The sequence below is a fragment of the Pinus tabuliformis genome, chromosome J (genome assembly GCF_031772625.1).
Source record: "Pinus tabuliformis cultivar Carrire ecotype Pingquan chromosome J, CPIR1, whole genome shotgun sequence".
Lineage (NCBI taxonomy): Eukaryota > Viridiplantae > Streptophyta > Pinopsida > Pinales > Pinaceae > Pinus > Pinus tabuliformis.
The window spans coordinates 994,226,891-994,246,250 of NC_142295.1; the positions used below are offsets into that span (position 1 = coordinate 994,226,891).

Genomic DNA, 19,360 nt, shown 5'->3' on the forward strand with positions numbered 1-19,360 from the left:
TTCGTACCTGTTCTTTTCCAATTTTGCCCAATTTGTTGGAAAGTTGTGTTTGTAGGGTTCGAACGAAGGCGCTCTAGGGTTTTGGAGGCTGAATGGCATTTGTTATCTTGTGATCAGGCTCAAGGGCTTCAAAGGGAAGATTAGCTTCTGCCATTGCACGCACTCTCAAATGGAGCAGTACAGAGTGGAGTCTGCTAAACGTAGGGAAGCTATAATCTCTAATCCGGCGGAGTTAGAGAAGAAAAAGATCGCCATTAAAGCTGCTGGTCCTTCTAAACTACAGGTGCCAGATTTTCCTTGTGTTATTTATTTTATTTTTACTGTTTTAAATTATGGCTTCTGATTTGCAATGCACTGTGTACGTGAATGAAGCACTTGCCATGGTATTCTTATATTTCTAATCCAAGCGAAGGATTTAGTAGAAATGTTTTTTGGTTTATCCTTATATTCCACCAAGTTGACGGGGAGCGTGGTAGTGGGAGGGGGCGATGTGCAAGGGGACGTGTGGGAGCAGCCCAAATTTTACGCAAATTCAAGGACGCGGAACGTTGGCCCTTGTCTCCAAAGTCATAAAAATAAGAAACAATAATGCTAAAAATTCAATAACAACCATTCATCCTTGCGAATCAATCATTGTCCAATTTTGTGGAAATGCTATAATGCTGCCAATCCAAAAATCTTGAAAACTGTTTAGTCTGCAGAATTATGAATGAGATACCAAAAAACACTCAGTAACCAGGTTTCCTCCAAAGAACTCTGGGAGATGTCCGCAGGAATCCCATTATTTCAGCCGCACTCTCAGACCGTCACTCTTTGACTAATACATCAATTAAGCAGCTCTAGAAATGGCGTATATGATGGCTTCTCGCACCAATAAAGACGGCAGGGACAACAACAGAGAGCGTCTGTAATTTATGAGTTCAGGTTTTTTTTGCGTGAAATCCAAAAGAACGGTTTGCCTGAAACCCAATACAGTAAGTCTGTTATTACAGAGAGTTGGAAGGAGTAGGTGCAGATAGCATTGTCCGCCTGCCTAAAAGTCAGGGTCTTCTCTCGCATCCAATATTCTCGAACACAATTAAATCGTCTTGGCTTATTTTTGCACGACCGAGAAGCAGCAAAGACCATTGTACGCAGGATTCTGCTTCTACATCGCCCAGCAGGGGAGTAGTGGGGGTCGGGTTCTAGGCACCGACTGCATACAGCAACAACAGAGGCCCAGACCAGGAAAGGAAGAGAGGATGCACACTAATTGTTTGACGAATCAACTGTATAACAACTGAAGTAACAATCCTTGTTTGTGTAGTATTTTTACAGGACCTCTGATGGACTTAGACATGTATGTCAACCAATTCCTTGAAATCCTGTCAGAGCGTCCAGCTTCGCTTGAACCTGCAGTAATAGTGGCTGAAGGTCAAGGGGTACAACTTGAAACCGAGGTCCATGAAAAAACCATTGAGTCGAATTTCTTATTCTGGACAGACCAAATAAAACAAATGCTGCAAAAAATAGAATTTCTGGAAACTGAAAACAACAAGCTCCGTTCAGAAATACACACCCTCTCTATCAGAGTTTCGCAGGTGGAAGGGGATAATTTATCCCTTAAGAAGATAATACATGAAAGCAAAGAGCAGAAAAATCTCCATCCTCCAAATGATACGTTGAATGCTTAAATTCTCGACCTTAAAAGCACGCAGGAAGAAATCCGATCCCAACAGGCCACCTTCAAACAAGAAACTGATGCACACATCAATTCTTGGGCACAAGTGGTTTGGGCAAAGGATAAAACTCCTACCCCTCTTGCAGCAGTTGAGGAAGTGGTGCAAGCAAAACTTGTGGAAGAACGCACCAGACGAGCGAGAGAATTGAATCTCAAGGTGAGAGGTCTCCCCTTACCTCACTCCTCTTCGGAGTCTATGGAAGTGGGGGCTAGGTTCTTTCAGGAGACCTTTAGCCTCCTTCATATAGCTCTGGACAGAGCTTGGTTAGGCTACGACTCCACTCTCTTCCTCAGGTTTCGGACTGCATCCGATAGATTCCGTGCCCTTAGGGCTAAGCGGAAGTTGTTTTCTCTCCCTAGCAGGATTTTCTTGGATGAGGACCTCACTCGAGCACAGGTTGTGGAACTTAAACAATCCAGAGAACAAGTTATGGCAGCACGACAAGTAGGGAAATGGGTAGTTATCAGGAATCTTCGGGCAGTCATTCGGGACTCCAGGTAGGGAAATGGGCAGTTATCAGGAATCTTCGAGCAATTATTCGGGACTCCACGCAGGGAAATGGGCAGTGATCAGGAATCTTTGGGCAGTCATTTGGGACTCCTTCCCACTTGGGTGGGAACCCCGAACTGGAGGTTCCAAATGACAGGCCCGCTTGGGGAGACGACAAGGTACAAGCATCTCTATCCGTTGTTGGAATGGCAATGGATCTTTTTGGTCATCGCCGGGACTTTTGTATGATGCTCTTGAATCAGCGGACATCCTCTTCGTGGTCGAGACTCATGCAAGCCCTATTCGACCTCTCCCAGATATTGCAAGTTACCATTGGTTCTCAATTTGCAGGCAGGAGACGAGGAGCTCGGGAGGGGTTAGAGGATCAGGTGGAGTTGCTTGTTTGGTTAGTGACTCACTTTGGAACAGGGTATCTTTGGTAGCCGAAGATGAGTTTGCCAGGTTTATGTGGATTCAGATTAGCGTCGGAGTCTCTCCTTCGAGGGACATCTACATTGTAGTTTGTTACTTTCCCCTACCTCTTCACCATTTGCCATCCATAATGGCTCAAATGGGGACCCCTTTATAGACTTGTACATTGACATCACCCAATACTTTGTTGTTGGGGAAGTCATCCTCCTAGGTGACTTCAATGCTCGTACTAGAGATCTCCAGATCCCTCTCCACGATCGATCAAAGGATGTGTTTTGTACCCAGGGGATAGATCCAGATTCAGTTGGGCTTCATCGGATGTTAAATGATGCTTTGGGGCCCACTACAGTTTATGGTAAGCATCTATTGCAGTTGGGGGAATCACAGGAGTTGTTAATTCTAAATGGTCTCCCCTGTTTCCCAGACTCCCGCTTTTTCACGTGTCGACCATATGGCGGGGGTGCGAGTGTAGTTGATTATGTCCTTGCTAGCCAGAACTTGCTCCCTTTTATTTGCCATCTCTCGGTCTCCCCCATCCCCCTTGCTGATCATGCACTTCTTTCCTTCTCTCTTCAGTTTGACCCTCCCCTTCCACCCCATCCTTCCCCTCGAGGCCCACCTTGAACCACCTTTCGATTTGATGAAGGCAACCCTGACATCTTCTCCTCTACCCTACACAAGATGCTCCCATCAGAGACCCAATTCTCCTTGCTTGATTTTGCTTCCACTAAATACACCTGTCTTTCATCTGCCATTTGGGAAGCAGCACTCAAATCCTTCCCTCACTCCACTCATTCCACTTCCACCTCCCGAAAAGTTGGATCTTGCCCCATGAACAAATGGTACGATGACGAATGTAAGACTCTACATCGAGAACTTCGATATGCTTTCACCCACTCTCAACCCTTCTACCCTGACCTCAAGGCTTATTACCATCGTCTCCTTCGTTGCAAGAAACGGCTCTTTGTTTCTCATAGAAGACGGGAACTTTCTAATCTCCTTGCCCACTCCCATAAATAATTTTGGCATACCATCCTTCCTCGACGCTCCCCTCTTCCATCTACCTTGACCCTACATCCATGTTCTCTCACACTTTCAACCTTTATGATATTCCGAGGCAGGGCCAAATTCATGTTACCTCCCCGCCGCCTTCCTGTTACCTATTCTCAGACAAAGATATTAGAGAGGCCATTTGGGTGATGAACAACAACAAAGCAGCCAATGAGGAAGGCTACCAAGCAGAGTTCTTTAAACACGATTTCCGTGCTTTGGTTAGCTACTTGGTTGATCTCTTCAACCATGTAGTCCGTGAAGATTTTCCATCGGCATGGTCACACCACATCATCCGTCTGATCCACAAATCAAGCTCCAGCCCAAATCCTAATAACTACAGAACAATCATGGTGGGCCACACGTTCTCGAAGTTGATGTTATTGTTCTACATAGGAAGCTCTCCAGTGACCTTGAGCAAAGACAACTCAGAGCTAGGGGATAGACAGGTTTTTGACCAACTCATCAGACCATTGACCACATCTTCACTCTCTACGTCGTGATTGAGGAGGCATGACATCGCTCTTTGAAAGTCTACTGTTATTTCATAGATTTTCGGAAAGCTTTTGATTCTGTTCCGAGGAAAGCCTTTCTCCAAAGACTCAAAGATATTGACATCTTGACGACCCTATTGATAGCTATTACGCGCCTATATGAGTCTGTCCTTGGTCGTCTTTGCATGGCTCATGGGATGTCTGATTTCATCCGAAGCACTATTGGGGTTAAATAGGGATGTCCTTTGTCCCCTACCCTGTTTGGATCTATATTGATGAGTTAGAGGCTTTTCTACACGAGCATATCCAGGACAATGATGGCTGCCTTCTTCTGTAGGTCTTGATATCTATTCTACTCTTTGCTGCCGACGTGGTCCTCCTCTCTGTTGATTTCTGGTAGCATCGATGTGCTCTAAGCCTCAAAATTTGCAGGGAAGCTAGGACACATGTATTCCAGAATACCCAGAAATTGTTTTGGGAAATTCTACCCAGAAATAGTTTTATTAAAATAATTAATTATTTTTAATGGGTGCCTAAGTCTAAACTTAGGAAATTAAAAAAATTAAAGGGTATTAATGAAACTGGGTGTGAATCTTCTAGAAGAAGACGAAGATCGAGTCATATGATTTGAGCCATTGATTAGAATCTAATCCGGGCTGTTGATTACTCAACTGGAATATTATAACAAGGGCTTTGATGGGCATTTGGAAAACACATCGAGTGAGAGATCAGAGATCGATTTTATCAAGAGAGCAGCGCAACAGTTGCCGGAGAAGGTGATCAAGGAGATTTCTTGCAGTGAGGGGCAGAGATAATTTTCCGGAGGGAGTTTTCCTGATTCGGAGGGTACAAGGCAGAGAGGGCAGAGAGGAGTCCAAAGAGGTAGCGCTAGGTCACGTTGAGGCAGTGTAGAGCTTCAGAGGGAGCTTGTATTTCTACTTTGGAACAATCGGGATCTAGTGTCGGAGCTGGGGTGTGAGATCGAGAGGCTAGAGGGATGAAGTTTCCAGCGAGCAGAGGATCAAGAGGAGGTGCAGCGCAGTCCCAACAGCAGTGATGCAGTAACTGCGTGGGTGTGACGAAGTACTGTGAGAGACAGCGCAAAGGCTCATCTCCAGTGCAAATCAGTGCTAGATTTCCCAGTGACAGGGTGAGATCATCTCACTATCTTTTTATCCAGTTAGATCTCTGTATAGGATTGCTAGTTTGGGCATTCGAAGAATTGTACTAAGAAATTACTGCATAATAATTCAAACCCTCAGCTGCTGCACCGATTTTCCCACATTGGGTTTTTCCGGGGACATTTGTCCAACACTTGTGTGTGCTATTTCTTTCTTGCTCAGTTCTTATTTCCGCATATTATTTAAGTTGTGAAGGCTGCAGTTGTATTTACTTTGATATTTACAGTGTAACACAGTAAATAACTTGCATGAATTAACAAGTAGAAGTAATATCAGTTTGCTGTAGTTCACATTCTCCTCATCTCCAGAAGGATTTCAGAGGCAACTAGATGCCTTAGCTCTGTTTTGCGATCTTCGAAAGTTGATGGTCAACCTGGGTAAAACCAAGGTTATGATCTTCAATGGGGTGAAGAAAACTTCAGACTTTCACTTCCTATTCAGAGGGGAGGAGGTTGAGATCACCAACATGTATACATACTTGGGGGTGCCATTCTCAGACCCTCGCTACAGTTTGCGACCAACGCTTCAGCCTCAGATCAACAAAGGATATGGATCCTTAGCCCTTCTCAAGAGACAGTGATTTTGACATCACTTCGAGGACATCTTGTCCAAGATGATTCTCGTTCCACCTTGATTCGTCCCACTATTCTATATGGCTCAGAGATTTTGGGATCGTCTTTACTTGAGTTGGTTTGGGCTTCAGTTGAGAGAGTCCAGATTCTTCTTCTCTGCCGCATCATTAGATGCAAACAAACAGTACCTCAACACATCATCCTTGTAGAGTTTGGAGCTCAGCCCTTTCGACTTGAGATAATATTCAGTTTGGTCTCATTCTTGCATCGTGTCCAGGGATTTGCAGACTTGATAAAGTGTAGGGACCGTTACCCTTACTTGGCATATTGGTCTTCTGAGACTATTGTCCATTCTACTCCCTTGGGCCGGGCTAGATGTTGGTTTACAAGAGATTCAGATCTCTTAGAGTCAGTGAGCATTCAATTGGATTGTCTCCCTCCTTTCCAATATTCCTTGGATGCTCCTGGTCACCTTCTACCTACTAGACAAGAGTTGAACAAAATAATCAGGGAGGACATCTATAGGCAGTTTGTCCACGTTACCTGAGTCAATCCTTCGGGAGGGTTGCGCCCAAAGATGGCCTTCTACGCTGAGCACTTCTTGGAGTTGAGAGACAAGCTCATTATTCGACCCCAGTATATGTTTCACCACTGGATGCATGCTCTTCGCATTCCTCTAGGCCAATTCAGAGTAGGTTCTCATAGACTTTGGGTAGAGACGGACCACCAGATTGATAGACCAGACAAAATTTACCAGGTATGTCATTTACAGGAAGTAGAGACCGAGGTGCACTTCATTTTTGGATGCCCTATCTACTACGAGATCAGAGGAAGGTTCCATTGCTTGTTCAGAGACTCTCAAACCCTCACAGACTTTTTCAAGTATCTCGATCAGAGATGTTTGGCCCTATATATGCAGGAGGCTCTCAGGTTTCAAACGCATATTCTTCAGCCTCCCATCAGACCAGACCCCACACAGAGGATCACGACATTTTTCAGGGTACTACCTTTAGACAGGGGCACAAAGAGACCGATTGATACCGTTAACTCATCCTCCTAGGTGACTTCAATGCTTTTACCAGAGATCTCTAGATCCCTTCCACAATCGATTAAAGGATGTGTTTTGTACCCAGGGGATAGATCCAAATTCAGTTGGGCTTCATCGGATGTCAGATGATGCTTTGGGGCCCACTATAGTTTATGGTAAGCATCTATTGCAATTGGGGGAATCATAGGAGTTGTTAATTCTAAATGGTCTCCTCTCCCCCACAACCCTAGCCGTCAAGCCTAGGCACAATCTCCCACATATCATTCTTCATGATGGAAGCATATTCTTCCACCATGGCATCCCTTCGAACTTGTTGGCCTATAGCCTCTTCGTAGCTAGATGGCTTGGCCTCCACAATGCTACTCACCATAACCAAATAGCTACCAAACATCTCGGGTGGTCTCCTCTCCCTAACTGACCACTTGGCTTTCTCACTATCTCCTCGGCTTCTTGCAGGGTATCACGAGGCCATTTAGGCATCCTCTTCCTTGAAGTAGCCTCCTGAGTTGGGGTGGGTGTATCCTCCTCTATAATCGGTACTCCTGATGATGATGCCCCTGTGGTCTGCAGTGAACCTGTACTTTGGGACCTAGTGCCCAATGTACTTGTAACCTGTGGACCAGTCACCCCCGAATCCTGTGAACCACCAAACCCTTGTGATCTTGGACCCTGTGGCGAACCTCCCTGCTATGCCCTACTCTGCTGCTATACATGACCCAAATCTCTTGACCTCCTCAAGGCTCGCTCCTCCTCGAACCTCACATCTTGCCTCACCACCACCTTCCTCAAGGTTGGAATATAGATTCGATAAGCCTTTGAGGTCTCGCTGTACCAAACAAAAATGTCCTTCTCTACTGTGGGCTCCAACTTTGTCCTCTTCTCTGAAGGGACTTGTGAATATGTAAGGCACCCAAAAATCTTAAAGTGACCCACCTGTGGCTTCCTCCCAATGAAAGCCTCCTCAGGAGACTTGCTCCCCAACACTTTGTGTGGACTCATGTTCTACAGATATACTGCAGTGTTGCATGCCTTTGCCCATAAGAAGAATGGTAACCCTTGATCATGTAACATAGCTCTTGTAGCCCCAACTATGGCCTTGTTCTTCCTCTCAGCAACCCCATTCTGTTGTCAGGTGTAAGGAATTGTCCATTCTCTCCTGATGCCTGCACTAGCACAAAAATCTCTGAACCCATGAGAGGTGTACTCGCCCCCATTATCAGACCTCAAGACCTTGATCTTCCTTCCCATCTGATTCTCTACGAGAGCTCTGAACTCTCGGAACCTCTTGAAGACCTCACCCTTGGTCTTCAAGAAAAAGATCTAGGTCTTCCTGGAGTAGTCATCAATTAAAATGACAATATACAAATAACCACTCAAAGAAGATGAAGATATAGGAACACATACATCTGAATGAATCAAGTCTAGGATACCACTCACCTGCTGTCACTGCTTAGGAATGTTGATAGGTGTTTGTCATTAATGTCAACCCAAACAACACCAGGAGCTACCCCGATCTTCGATGGCAAATTTGACATGGCAATTCATGGAATCTTGTGTCAAGATCCTTCTAGATAAATTCTCCTCGACGTGATGTTTCCGTTGATATATGGTACGCCTCGTGGTTCCACTTGGTTTGAGAGAAAATTGACGTTGAAGTTGAAGACCCAGTTTTGTGGGCTAAAACCCCTAGGGGTAGAGACATGACACCTTATTCACCAATGATTTTCAATATATGACATGGATTCTCACCGTAATCTCACCACGTATAAGTTGAATAACTTCAAGATCCAAAGGTAGTAATCCAATCATTGACTTCACACTCGGGTAGGACCAAATGCACTAAGCCAATAATTGGTTTGCTTAAATTTAACGCTTTTATTAAGAATTATTAAGGATATGTCACTAATAAGAAATAATTTAAGTCAAGAAGTATTAAGACAAATGTTAGGAGGAATATTAAAGTGATCCACTTACCTTAGAACAAAAAGATGCATATTTTAAAATATTTAACATTCTAAATATATTATGCATTACTCCTCCAACGTACATTAAGAAGCCCCTCCTTAACATCCGACGATCAAATGATAAGTATTATTACTTAAGTCTGAAATTTCGGGACTACCCTAAAGGAAAATCAACCCAGATCAAATTTTTGTTAGGGCTCAGTTTGTTGTAGGTTTATCAATTGTTAGCGAAGTATTTGGCAAGGAAGCGAGGTCCTATTTTGTTGCAGGTATATCAAAGGTTAGCAAGGTAGCGATGTTCTGTTTTGTTGCAGGTCTAATCACCAAAAGATTAGCGAAGATTTGGGCAAGGTAGCGAAGTCTTAGTCGAGGCCTATATCACAGAAGTTTCAAACATCACAAATATTGGTCAAGGAGTTACAATTCTCGATCTAGAAGTTACAGGTCTTTGTCAAGAGTTTCCAAGCAATCATTACCGTCTCAGACCACAGAACCTTGAGCAAAGAAAAGTTTTTGACCTGAAATTACAAGTCTGAGATCTTCGTCCAAGGATTACTGTCTCCATTCAAGATTAAGTGAAGGATCAAGGTCTCGGAACCCCACTCCAATCTACCAGAGACAAACAAGGAAATATCTTGATGATCTGCAAACTCGTTTAAGGATCTCAACCCTTCTGTTCAACAACAAGACCTGGTCTTCGTTCCTCATTCAAAAACATCACAGGCCTGAACAACATTGAATAACCCTTAGCTTGTTGTGAAAGGGACGAAAGGTAGACCTGTAATCAAGCAAAGATAAAGGTCTGTATAATTCAAATTCCCTTCCTCTGTGTTAATAATGTACTTTAATAATTGTTGACTGCACTGTACCATGTATTAGGCTAGTTTTCAGTTTTGCGTAACTGCCTTGTCATAACTGTAACTAGAGTTGTGTCGAGCTATGCAAGTTTTGTCCTATGTATGTCTAAGTCAATATTCATCTCTTGTATAAAATGTGGTTTTGTGTCAAGGTTGGGTACGTTAAGTAGAGTCTAGGCTTGTGTTCAAAGTTTGTCAGCTGCTGCAACAAGTCAACAACAAAAGGGACGAACTCAAAACACAAACACATTTCAGGTACGCATTGTAATCATTTAATTTGTACATTTACTTTTATGTACTTATATGTGTACTACAGGAAAAGGTAAGTTGAAGGGTATTTTTTGTTTTCCGTTTGGGGAAATTTGCATGCAGGTAAAAGAAGACTCCAGACATCCAAGAAGACATTCAAGAACTTGAAGAGACAAATCATCATCTCTTGAAGGAAGCATTACAATGAGATAATTCTTGAAGGCATAACAACTATCTTGTCACATCATTCCATGTATTAAGAAGCATTGTCAAAGTCAAGAGTCAAATCAATGTAACTGGGCCATTATCTCTGGTATGAGAGCCCATATTTGTAAAAGAGTCAAATTACCTAAGAGTTGTAAAAGGCATTGCTGGGAAAGTTAGTTTTATTGTCAAAGTATGTTGGGATAAAGGGTTTGGTCCTAGTGTTATTGAACAGTCAAAGAAAATCATTGTAATATCATTGTTGATCCAAGAGGATCTCGTAAGATCAGTTGCACAGGTTCATCGTCAGTGTTCAGTGTCTTTGTCAGCATTTAGTCCAGTGTAGTTCAGTTTTGACATTGTTGATTATGGTTCAGGTTGTCCAGGTGATGTTTATGGTTTTTCATGGTGTTTAGTTGATATGGTTTTGTACCTCGTTGTCGACGTATGGTTGTCATCAGTTCCGCCAGGATTTGGTCGTCGACATGTATTTGTCGTCTGCCTCGTAGGATTTGGGTTGTCAATATGGGTTGATCATTCACCTCGTAGGAATTGGGTGTTGACAAAGGTTTGTCGTCGCAAATGTAGCTTGTGTCGACGATATTTATGTGGGTGAATGTCACTCTGTGACGAATGGTTGTAAACGGGTTGATGAAAAAAACTATGTATTAAAACCCTAAAACTACATCTAACCCTAACCTAATCCTAAGTCTACACCATAACCTAAGTCTAAATCTAAACCATAACCTAAATAGTAAATACACCATACATAAGTTCTAAACCTATCAAAACATTCCAATGCAAACCTATGTGTTAAAACAAAACATACAACCTTGTATTAACTCTCGGCCTTTGCAAATATATGTAAATACATTACAAAAACATTGTAAATGGTATACCAGTCCCTAACGGCCATCCCTAACCGCAGTGGGACCGCAGCCATGTGAGCAGTCGTGGCTACGGTTAGCAGGTGTCCATGGTAACCACGTGGAAACCAAACAGTTAACTGTTCGTCATAACCGCAGCGGAACCGTGTTCACATGAGTGGATAAAGGCGCTAACAGTTACGATGACGAGGCTGTCGGAGGTTACGCTAACTCCAGCGTCGGAACCACGGGCGTGTGAACACACGATAGAAGACTGCGCCACCACCAACAGTTACCAGAACCGATGGAGCCCTAACCGCGGGGTTAACCCACGTCTGCACATGCGCTGTCAGTGCCTTCGCCCGATTAGCTAACCGCTAACGGTTTTCGGGCTATTCTAAGGTCCAAAAGTAGGTTTTGTTCGGATTTGTGATATTTAATTACACCTAGGTGCTGAATGTCACTAGGTGACATCAATTCATTAACCTAAAACCCTAAACCAACCCTATTTTGAGCTTATTCACTCCTAAACACAACATGTAGGAGTTTGAGTGGATTTGGTGGGTGTTAAAAGGCAGTTTTGCTCATTGAAGTGAGGAGAGTGATTTTTGGATTTTGTATGCAGGTTCTGGAGGTCATAGTTGTTTTTGTTTTTAGTGTAACAGGAGCATCCAGAGTTGGAATTGGGAACCGTGACAGGCGTTGGAAAGCTGGTTCAGAGAGCTATCTTTTGACAGTGACCAGAAGTGTCTGCGTGCACATTCAGCTTGGTCAAATCTCTGTGTAATCGACGTCTTTCGTTTCAATCCTAATAAAGTTGTCGCCCATCTTGAAAGCGGGCCCGGAGACGTAGTCCATTAGGGACGAACTTCTTAATCAATATTGCTGTCTGGTATTGCTGTGTTTTAGCTATTTTCACTTCTGTTTTGCATCTTACTTATGTTTTATCAGCTGTCGTAAAGTCTTTCTTCTCAAGCAGTTCTCTCAGTTTCCGCACTTTCAGCTAACATTCAATTCATTAATGGCTAATCAATTCTACATCAGCTTTAACATATGATCATTTCAGATCAATTGTAACGTGGATCATTGTCCTTGGTTTGGGAATCCACACATTTTGTATTTAATTTTTGTCTTTATAGGGTGGTAGGGTGGTGCTAGGCAGGTGAATGAAGTCAGCTACAGGTTGGGGCCTGTAAACACTTCAGGGTGGTAGGGTGGTGCTAGGGTGTTGGGGCATCCATTCAGTTGACTGCTGATAAAACTAGGGTGTTGGGGCATCCTTCTAGTGGGAGTTGGAGAAGAATGCTTTTCTAGAGTTCTAGGAAGTTGTAGCTTTCTTTTCAGTTGGGGTTGAAGATTAAAGAACTTATTAGAAAAGCGTTTGGTGGTTTTTGACCTGGACAGGGTTTACCACCTTAAAATCTTGTGCCTACTGTCTCTATTTTTGCATTGTTGTTTACTGCTCTTACTGAACAATAATAATAATAACTGAAGATTAACTAATGCTCTGAAAAGATTAATAAAGTGCTAATTGCTAAGAAACACTGATTCACCCCCCCTCTCAGTATTTCCAACAAGGAAGGCCATCTTGGTGTACTTTCCCAAAGCACACTTATTGCACACATCATGATTCTCTTTGCCAAACACTGGTACACCTATAACTATCTCCCTCAAAATGAGCAAAGCCCCATGATGCAAGTGTGTCATCCTCTTGTGCCATAGCTCACATAAATCGCTATTGCTAGTAGTGGATACCAATGCTCCCATCAGTTGAAACATAAGTATGTACAACTTCCCTTGGGATACATGAGGACCTGTCCATCACGGAACACCACTACATATCCCGTGTCTTCAATAGCAGATATAGAAATGAGGTTCTTTTTCAACCCCGAAACATATAGGACCTTTGTCACTTTCAAGGAAGGATGCAACTCCCTCTGAAAGGATACGATCTCCACACCAACTACTCTAACTGTAGAGTCATCACCCAACACTACCTCCTAATCTATGTCTCTCACAACTAGATCTGTGAAGTGCTCTTTGACACCTGTCATGTGTCGTGAAGCTCCACTGTCTAAGTACTAGATGCTGGAGGATAAATTTGTGAGAAGACTTGCCAACATAAAAAAGTCTCTGTCAAATTTTGTGGCAAACTCATCTATCTCCACAAAATCTGTAACGTTCTTCCTCTTTCCCTTCTCGTTGGGACACTGAAAGGCATAGTGCCCCATTTTTTGGAAAGCAAAGCACCTCACCTTGCTCATGTCCTTCCCTTGTGTCTTCTATTTCCCTTTCTGCTTGGTCCCACTCGTGGACCCCTTCTTGTACCTCTTCTTGCCCTTAGCTGCAAGGGAAACATTCTCCTCCTCATCCACCCCACCATGTTGATCGACACTTTTGGCATTCCTCTTGATCTCCTTCTGAATGAAATCATCCCACATCCTTCCCCGATCTGGAAGATGTTCTCTAGCCACAATGCCATCCATGAATCCATCACACTTCTTGGGGAAGCCACTCAATGCCGTCTTGACCAATTGGTCATCAGGAATAATCTCTCCCACTGCAGACAACTCATCTCTCACTTGTGTGATCTTGGTAAGGTATGAGGTCACTGTGTTAGTTTTGGTCATCTTGGTGTTTCTAAGTTTCTCATGTAATACCATCTTCTTGTTTTCATTAGTGCTTTTGTAAAGTTTTATCAAGGAATCCCACATCTTGTAAGCAGATTTCTTCCCTGACACATGAGGTGTAAGGTGTCTTTAATTGCATCAAGAAGGATTCCATTAGCCTTCACATTGCACTTGTTGAAGTATGGAAACTGAATAGGAGCAATAGGTGGTTGTAGTGCCTTCTCAACAATATCCTACAACCCGGACTCCTCAAGCAACAAAACTGTCATCTCCTTTCATGGGCTAAAATTTTCAGCCCCACTCAACCTATTCTCCACCCTCAAACCAATAACCATTTGACCCTTTCAACCAACACAACTATCCAACACTGAGAATGGAAAACAATCTCCCTCTCAACAACAAAATCTCTGGGTATGTAGGCTATTTATGCATGCTGTTTAACACTTCTTAGCTTATAGGTTCACTGTTGCTCTGATACCATGTAGATAAATTGCACCTATAGATCCCCCCGCGGTTTCAAGTTTGTTTTTCACATCAAGTTTAATGCTGTTTTGAACTTGAATCTAAAATCTGAAAATGAAACACAAAGATTAACTCTACTTTCAAATTTTCTAAGAAATCACACATGTATGCATAAAATTTAGACACGATATATTTGGTCAAACTAACCCTGGAAAAACCCCGAAGAAAAAACTAGTGAGCAAGAGAATTTATTTTCTTGTCAAAGAATTTTACAACATTAATTAACAACAATTAAACTCACTTATCTCCCTTGAATTTTGTGCCCGAGTCTGCCTTGAAATTCATGTTGATAGTCACTCGAATTTTTGCCTAAGTAGTCTTGAAACTCATACTGAACCAACCTCGAAGTCCACGCAGGTAGTCCCCTAAAAAATTCGCTTAGATTGCCTTGAAAAACACACTCAAGCAACCACGAATTTCAGCCTAACCAGTCTCGAAAATCGCATTGGAGCTCAGTCAACAGATCAAGAAGATGCCTTGATATGCGTGCCTCCTCTTGTCCTTGAGATCTGTGTTGATTTTCTTGTTGCTGTGCTATTGTACACTTCTTTCTCTGCTGGGATTTGCTTTCTCAGCCTCCTTTTCTCCTTTCCTCTCCTTCTCCTTCACTTCTCCAAATCTCATGAAGAAAAAAAATAATTCTACCTCTTCACTCCCCCTTCTCCTTTTATAAACTTATTAATTACTAAAACCACTAACCCTTGATCTCAATGGCCAAGATTAAATCTTACTATCTCAAGGTCAACGATTGTGACTTATGCTAGAAATACTAAGAGGGAGGTTGAATCAATATTTCTTTTACAATCGTTATTTAGTACCAGTTAAGATCACTTATAAACAAAACACAATATATATATATATATATATATATATATATATATATATATAAAGCCAAAAGAATAACTTTATTAATAAAAACAACGAGGACTTCAATCCTCTAGGGCTCCAACTCTCTCCTTTGGCTCAGGCTCCAACCCTTTGCTTTTGTTCCTCTAGATGAGTTCTATAGTTCTTCAGGGCTTCCAAATTCTTCTGCAACAAGCCTTGATAATACCTCCAAGATCACCATCAACAATGGCCTCAAATAATCTCCAAAATACTTAGTCCATCAAGGTCATCTTTAGTAATCATAGTAGGTGTCTCCAAGATTCTTCATGTTACCTAAACAGTCTTCTCAATGTTACTCCATGAGGGCTTCAACAATGCTGCTCCATTGACTTCAAATGTGCTTTAAGGTTTGCTACTTCAAATCAACACAAACACTCTTCAAGAAGGCTACAAGATGCTTCAACAATAAACTCCAAATGATGCTTCAAAAAGTCCTCAAAATATCTAAAACAATAATCTTCAAGAATGTTCCCCTGATCACTGCTTTAACAAGAGTTATGAAATCTGCTCCAACAATCTTGTACAAATGTCAACATCACAAGTTTTCTCTTCAAGTCTGCATAAATTGCTCCAAGAAGTCTCCAACAAATAATAGGTTATGCTATTCAATAGTTGAGGCAAACGTTCACATGTTCTGCTATCAATAGCCCAACAAACTCGACAAATCCAAGTCCAACAAGCCCAAAGTCCTACGACTGTTGCTACAATATTCTCCTCTGTCCAGATGTCACAAGTTCTTCCAATAGTTCGAGTTTTGTAGCCAAACTAGATTTCCACAGGTATTGGTCCAAGTTTTAGACACCTACAGGGCCGAGTTCAAGGCTTTTACAAGTTCGAAGATGATGCTTGTAATAGGTCTGAAGTCTTAGATCCTTTCCATAGCTTCGAGCTATTTGAGGTTTCCACTAAAGTGTTTCCAAATTGAGGTATAGCACAAAATGTTTACAATGCTTGCCTAAAGAATGGCCAAAGGTCGAAGATGGTATCTCTCAGGTGTGAAAGAAGCATCACCACAACTCTGAAGTATAAATAGTCTCCACAGGTCCAAAATGTAGATAGTCTTCACAAGTCTGAAAAGGGTATTCTCCACAGGTCCACATGTTTGAATATTGGTCTTCTCCATTGATCTGAGCTCAGAAGTCTTCACATGTTGTATTCCTTTTAGCCCTTCAAGTTTACGAGCCGTGAAACAATTTCCTCGCTCTGCAATTATCTTCTTCTTATCTTGAGCCGAGATGATACCCCGACTGAACTTCCCATTACTTGAATTTATACTAATTCGCTGGTTCTGAACAGTGAGGACTCATGGAGAGCTGACTTGTGTGTGGGAGGTCAACTTGAGATTTAAAGCTGACCTGTATTAAGTATTTATATTTTTCGACCTGTGGTTTTTCCTGCCTTGACTTCATATGCTTCCTTTGACTTCATGTTATGTATCACAATTAATTTAATATATATCAAAGCCAGAGATACCTTCTATGAATTTTCTCTTTGAAATGCACCATCAAACTATGATCTTTGTCATATTCAAAAGTCTTAAATTCGATGTGTTAATGAATTCACCTCTAGTTCAATACTAAGCCAACTCACTTGTCCATTCCTCAATCAAGCAATGTGTCAGGTTATCTTGATTGCAAACTACCAGTTCAATGTGTCGTAGGAGCCATCCAAGTTTTAGCTTTGGTAAGAATGCGATCTCTGAAAGAACTATTCCAATTGTGGAAACATGCCATCGCTTCAAAAATAAACCCACATTCGACAATACCACATAACATTATACCAACTATCCTCAGAACTTAGACTTCAATTTATGCAAGATCATGCTTCCTCTTGAGCCCATAGATCATGTAGTTAAATGCTAGAATCAATCCATCAACAACAACCAATGACTTTATCTCCAACCACAGAGCTTGTTATTCTTTATGAGAGTTCGTTGCTTAGTCACAACATTGTAACTCCCTTTGATGAACAAGGCTATCCATATCTAGGGCTAGTGCTTCATTTACATTCTTCATTCAGGGCATGTCTAGGGTTTCATCATATGGATGGACAATGCTAGGACATGGACCTAGGGTTTCTTGTTTTCATCTTCAACAAGGGTGCTTCAACACAGTTAGGGTTTAACTATGCTAGAGACATGCTTCAACAAGAGCTAGGGTTTATCATGTACCTAGGGTATGCTCAGGACACCAATGCAAGGGTTACTTAGGGTTAGGGTTTGCTATCAACACCTAGGGTTTGCACCTAGGATTTCATCTAGGGCATGCTTCAACAATGCACCTAGGTTGCCATCTTATTGACATCAATGACAAATTTATCCAACAACTTAATCTCTCATTGAGATGACTTAAGTCACTTTTAGAAAAAACCGCTTTCTAAAATCACTTAAGCCACTCAAGCTTTATAAAGTCATTTTTATTAATTAAATAGAAAAAGTCACTTTCTAAGTTAATAAAATCACTATATAAGTAAAGTCACTTTTTCAGAAGGGGTTCACTTTACCACTTTTCCTATGCTAGGCACAAAGCACTTGGAAACACTTCCTTGGTACCATTTCTCAACAAAGTCTGCTTGATCATCTCCTTGCTATTGTTGGGATTTTATTCTTGTAAGAAGGGTTTCTCTGATATTGGATCTTGAATATCTTGTTTCTCTATCATTTGTTTCATGAGTTACCATTGACTTTGGGGAGATTTGTGAATCCTTTTAGCTATTAGAGAAGGTAGTCTGAACAGAATTCACAAGAATGAGATTTGGGGTGACCCTTGGTCGAGAAGGGGGAGAAAGAGGATGAGGGTCCACCTTGTTGAAAAGTAGCGAAGGAATGTATTCCTTGATTTGTGCCTCAATTCAAGGAATCGATTTAGTGATCTTCTTAATCATGCACGAGTCCCAATGATGAAGATGAGTTCAAGGAGCAGTTTGACTAGTGTGAGTTTGTGGAGGATTGAGTTATCTATCCTCTAGTGTGAGTTAAATTGGGAATTGAATGTTCAAGTGGAGTTAGCCTCCTAAATTTTAGGAGGACCCAGTTAACTAAGTGTGTTGATTTTTGTTAATTAGAAAAGCTCCAATTCAACTTCCTAATTTACAAACTCACTAACAATAGCCAAATCGAATTGCTTATAAGAAGATCGAAGGCACACTTTGTATTCATAATTCTTGAGCACGAGTTTATGATCAAGTGAGCTTGTGAGAGGAATAAGCCAAGAAGTTTTCTCTTGTGCAAGTTGGAGAAGGAAGGCAACCTTGAGAAGAGCGTTGAAAAATAGGAGGAAATTCCAATTTTTTAGGAGTTGGGAATGCACTAGGAAATATGGCTTTATTTCCTAAGGAATGCACATAGATTTAGGGGCTTAGGTTTGCCCAGTTTTCGAGCAGCAGATTAGTGTTTGAGTAGGTGTTTTAAGCCTAGTTTAAGGCAGACAAAATATTGTATTTTTCTGATTGTGACAAGCTGGGTTGTAAGAGATTTGTAGCTTATTCTTCTTCAATAAAACTCTGAAGTAAGTGAGGCTTTTCCCTAGAAAATTGTTGTGTTTTCTTGTGTGAATTTGTGCAATTAAGTATGTTCTATTCCATTATTATTTGGTAGAGAAATTCTGTGTCCATATGAAAAGAAAATCTGTTTTCAGATTGTTCATACTAGCAGATCAAAATTTCGTGGATTTTCTACATGGTACCAAAGCTGTGAACAGAGATCAATTAGAGCATAGACTTCAAGATGACAACTCATACAGGACTAGGATTGAGAGAGCAGGATAGACTAGATAGCTCCTCCAATTTTGGTGTTTGGAAGGTCCGCATACTATTTTTGTTGGACGAGTTTGGGCTGAAAGAATTTGCTGAGCAAGGTGTTGTAGAACCTTTAGATCCAGACGAGTTGAGGCTCTTCCAAAGGCAGATGGCCAAGGCCAAAGGGATGATCTTGGATGGACTTCAGGATCATGTAGTTCCTAATGTTGGAGGTAAAGATACAACTAAGGACATGTAGGATGCGTTAGTCAAGCTCTACCAGAACTCTTCTGAGAACCGAAAGATGGTCCTCAAAGAGAAGCTAAGGACAATCAAGATGCAAAAGGGTGAGAGTCTAATTGCTTATCTCACCAGAATCCAAGAAGTCTGTGATGAGCTAGCAGCTGTTGGAGAAAAGCCCATGGACACAGAGCTAGTGCGTGTGGCTCTGAATGGGT

The 19,360-nt window shown here is 41.8% G+C and overlaps 1 protein-coding gene across 4 annotated transcripts in view; it reads left to right on the plus strand.

The window, feature by feature from the left end:
- Nucleotides 1–19,360, plus strand: part of LOC149230181 (uncharacterized) — a 105,191-nt gene that overhangs the window by 295 nt on the left and 85,536 nt on the right. For 3 of the 4 annotated variants that reach the window (XM_089376008.1, XM_089376006.1, XM_089376009.1), the window contains exon 2: nucleotides 118–283. In XM_089376008.1, the coding sequence (XP_089232134.1) occupies nucleotides 170–283 (114 nt within the window). In that variant the 5' untranslated portion in view covers nucleotides 118–169. Of the gene's footprint in view, nucleotides 1–3; nucleotides 284–19,360 lie in introns of those variants that run through there. The other variant, XM_089376007.1, reaches the window with a different exon arrangement.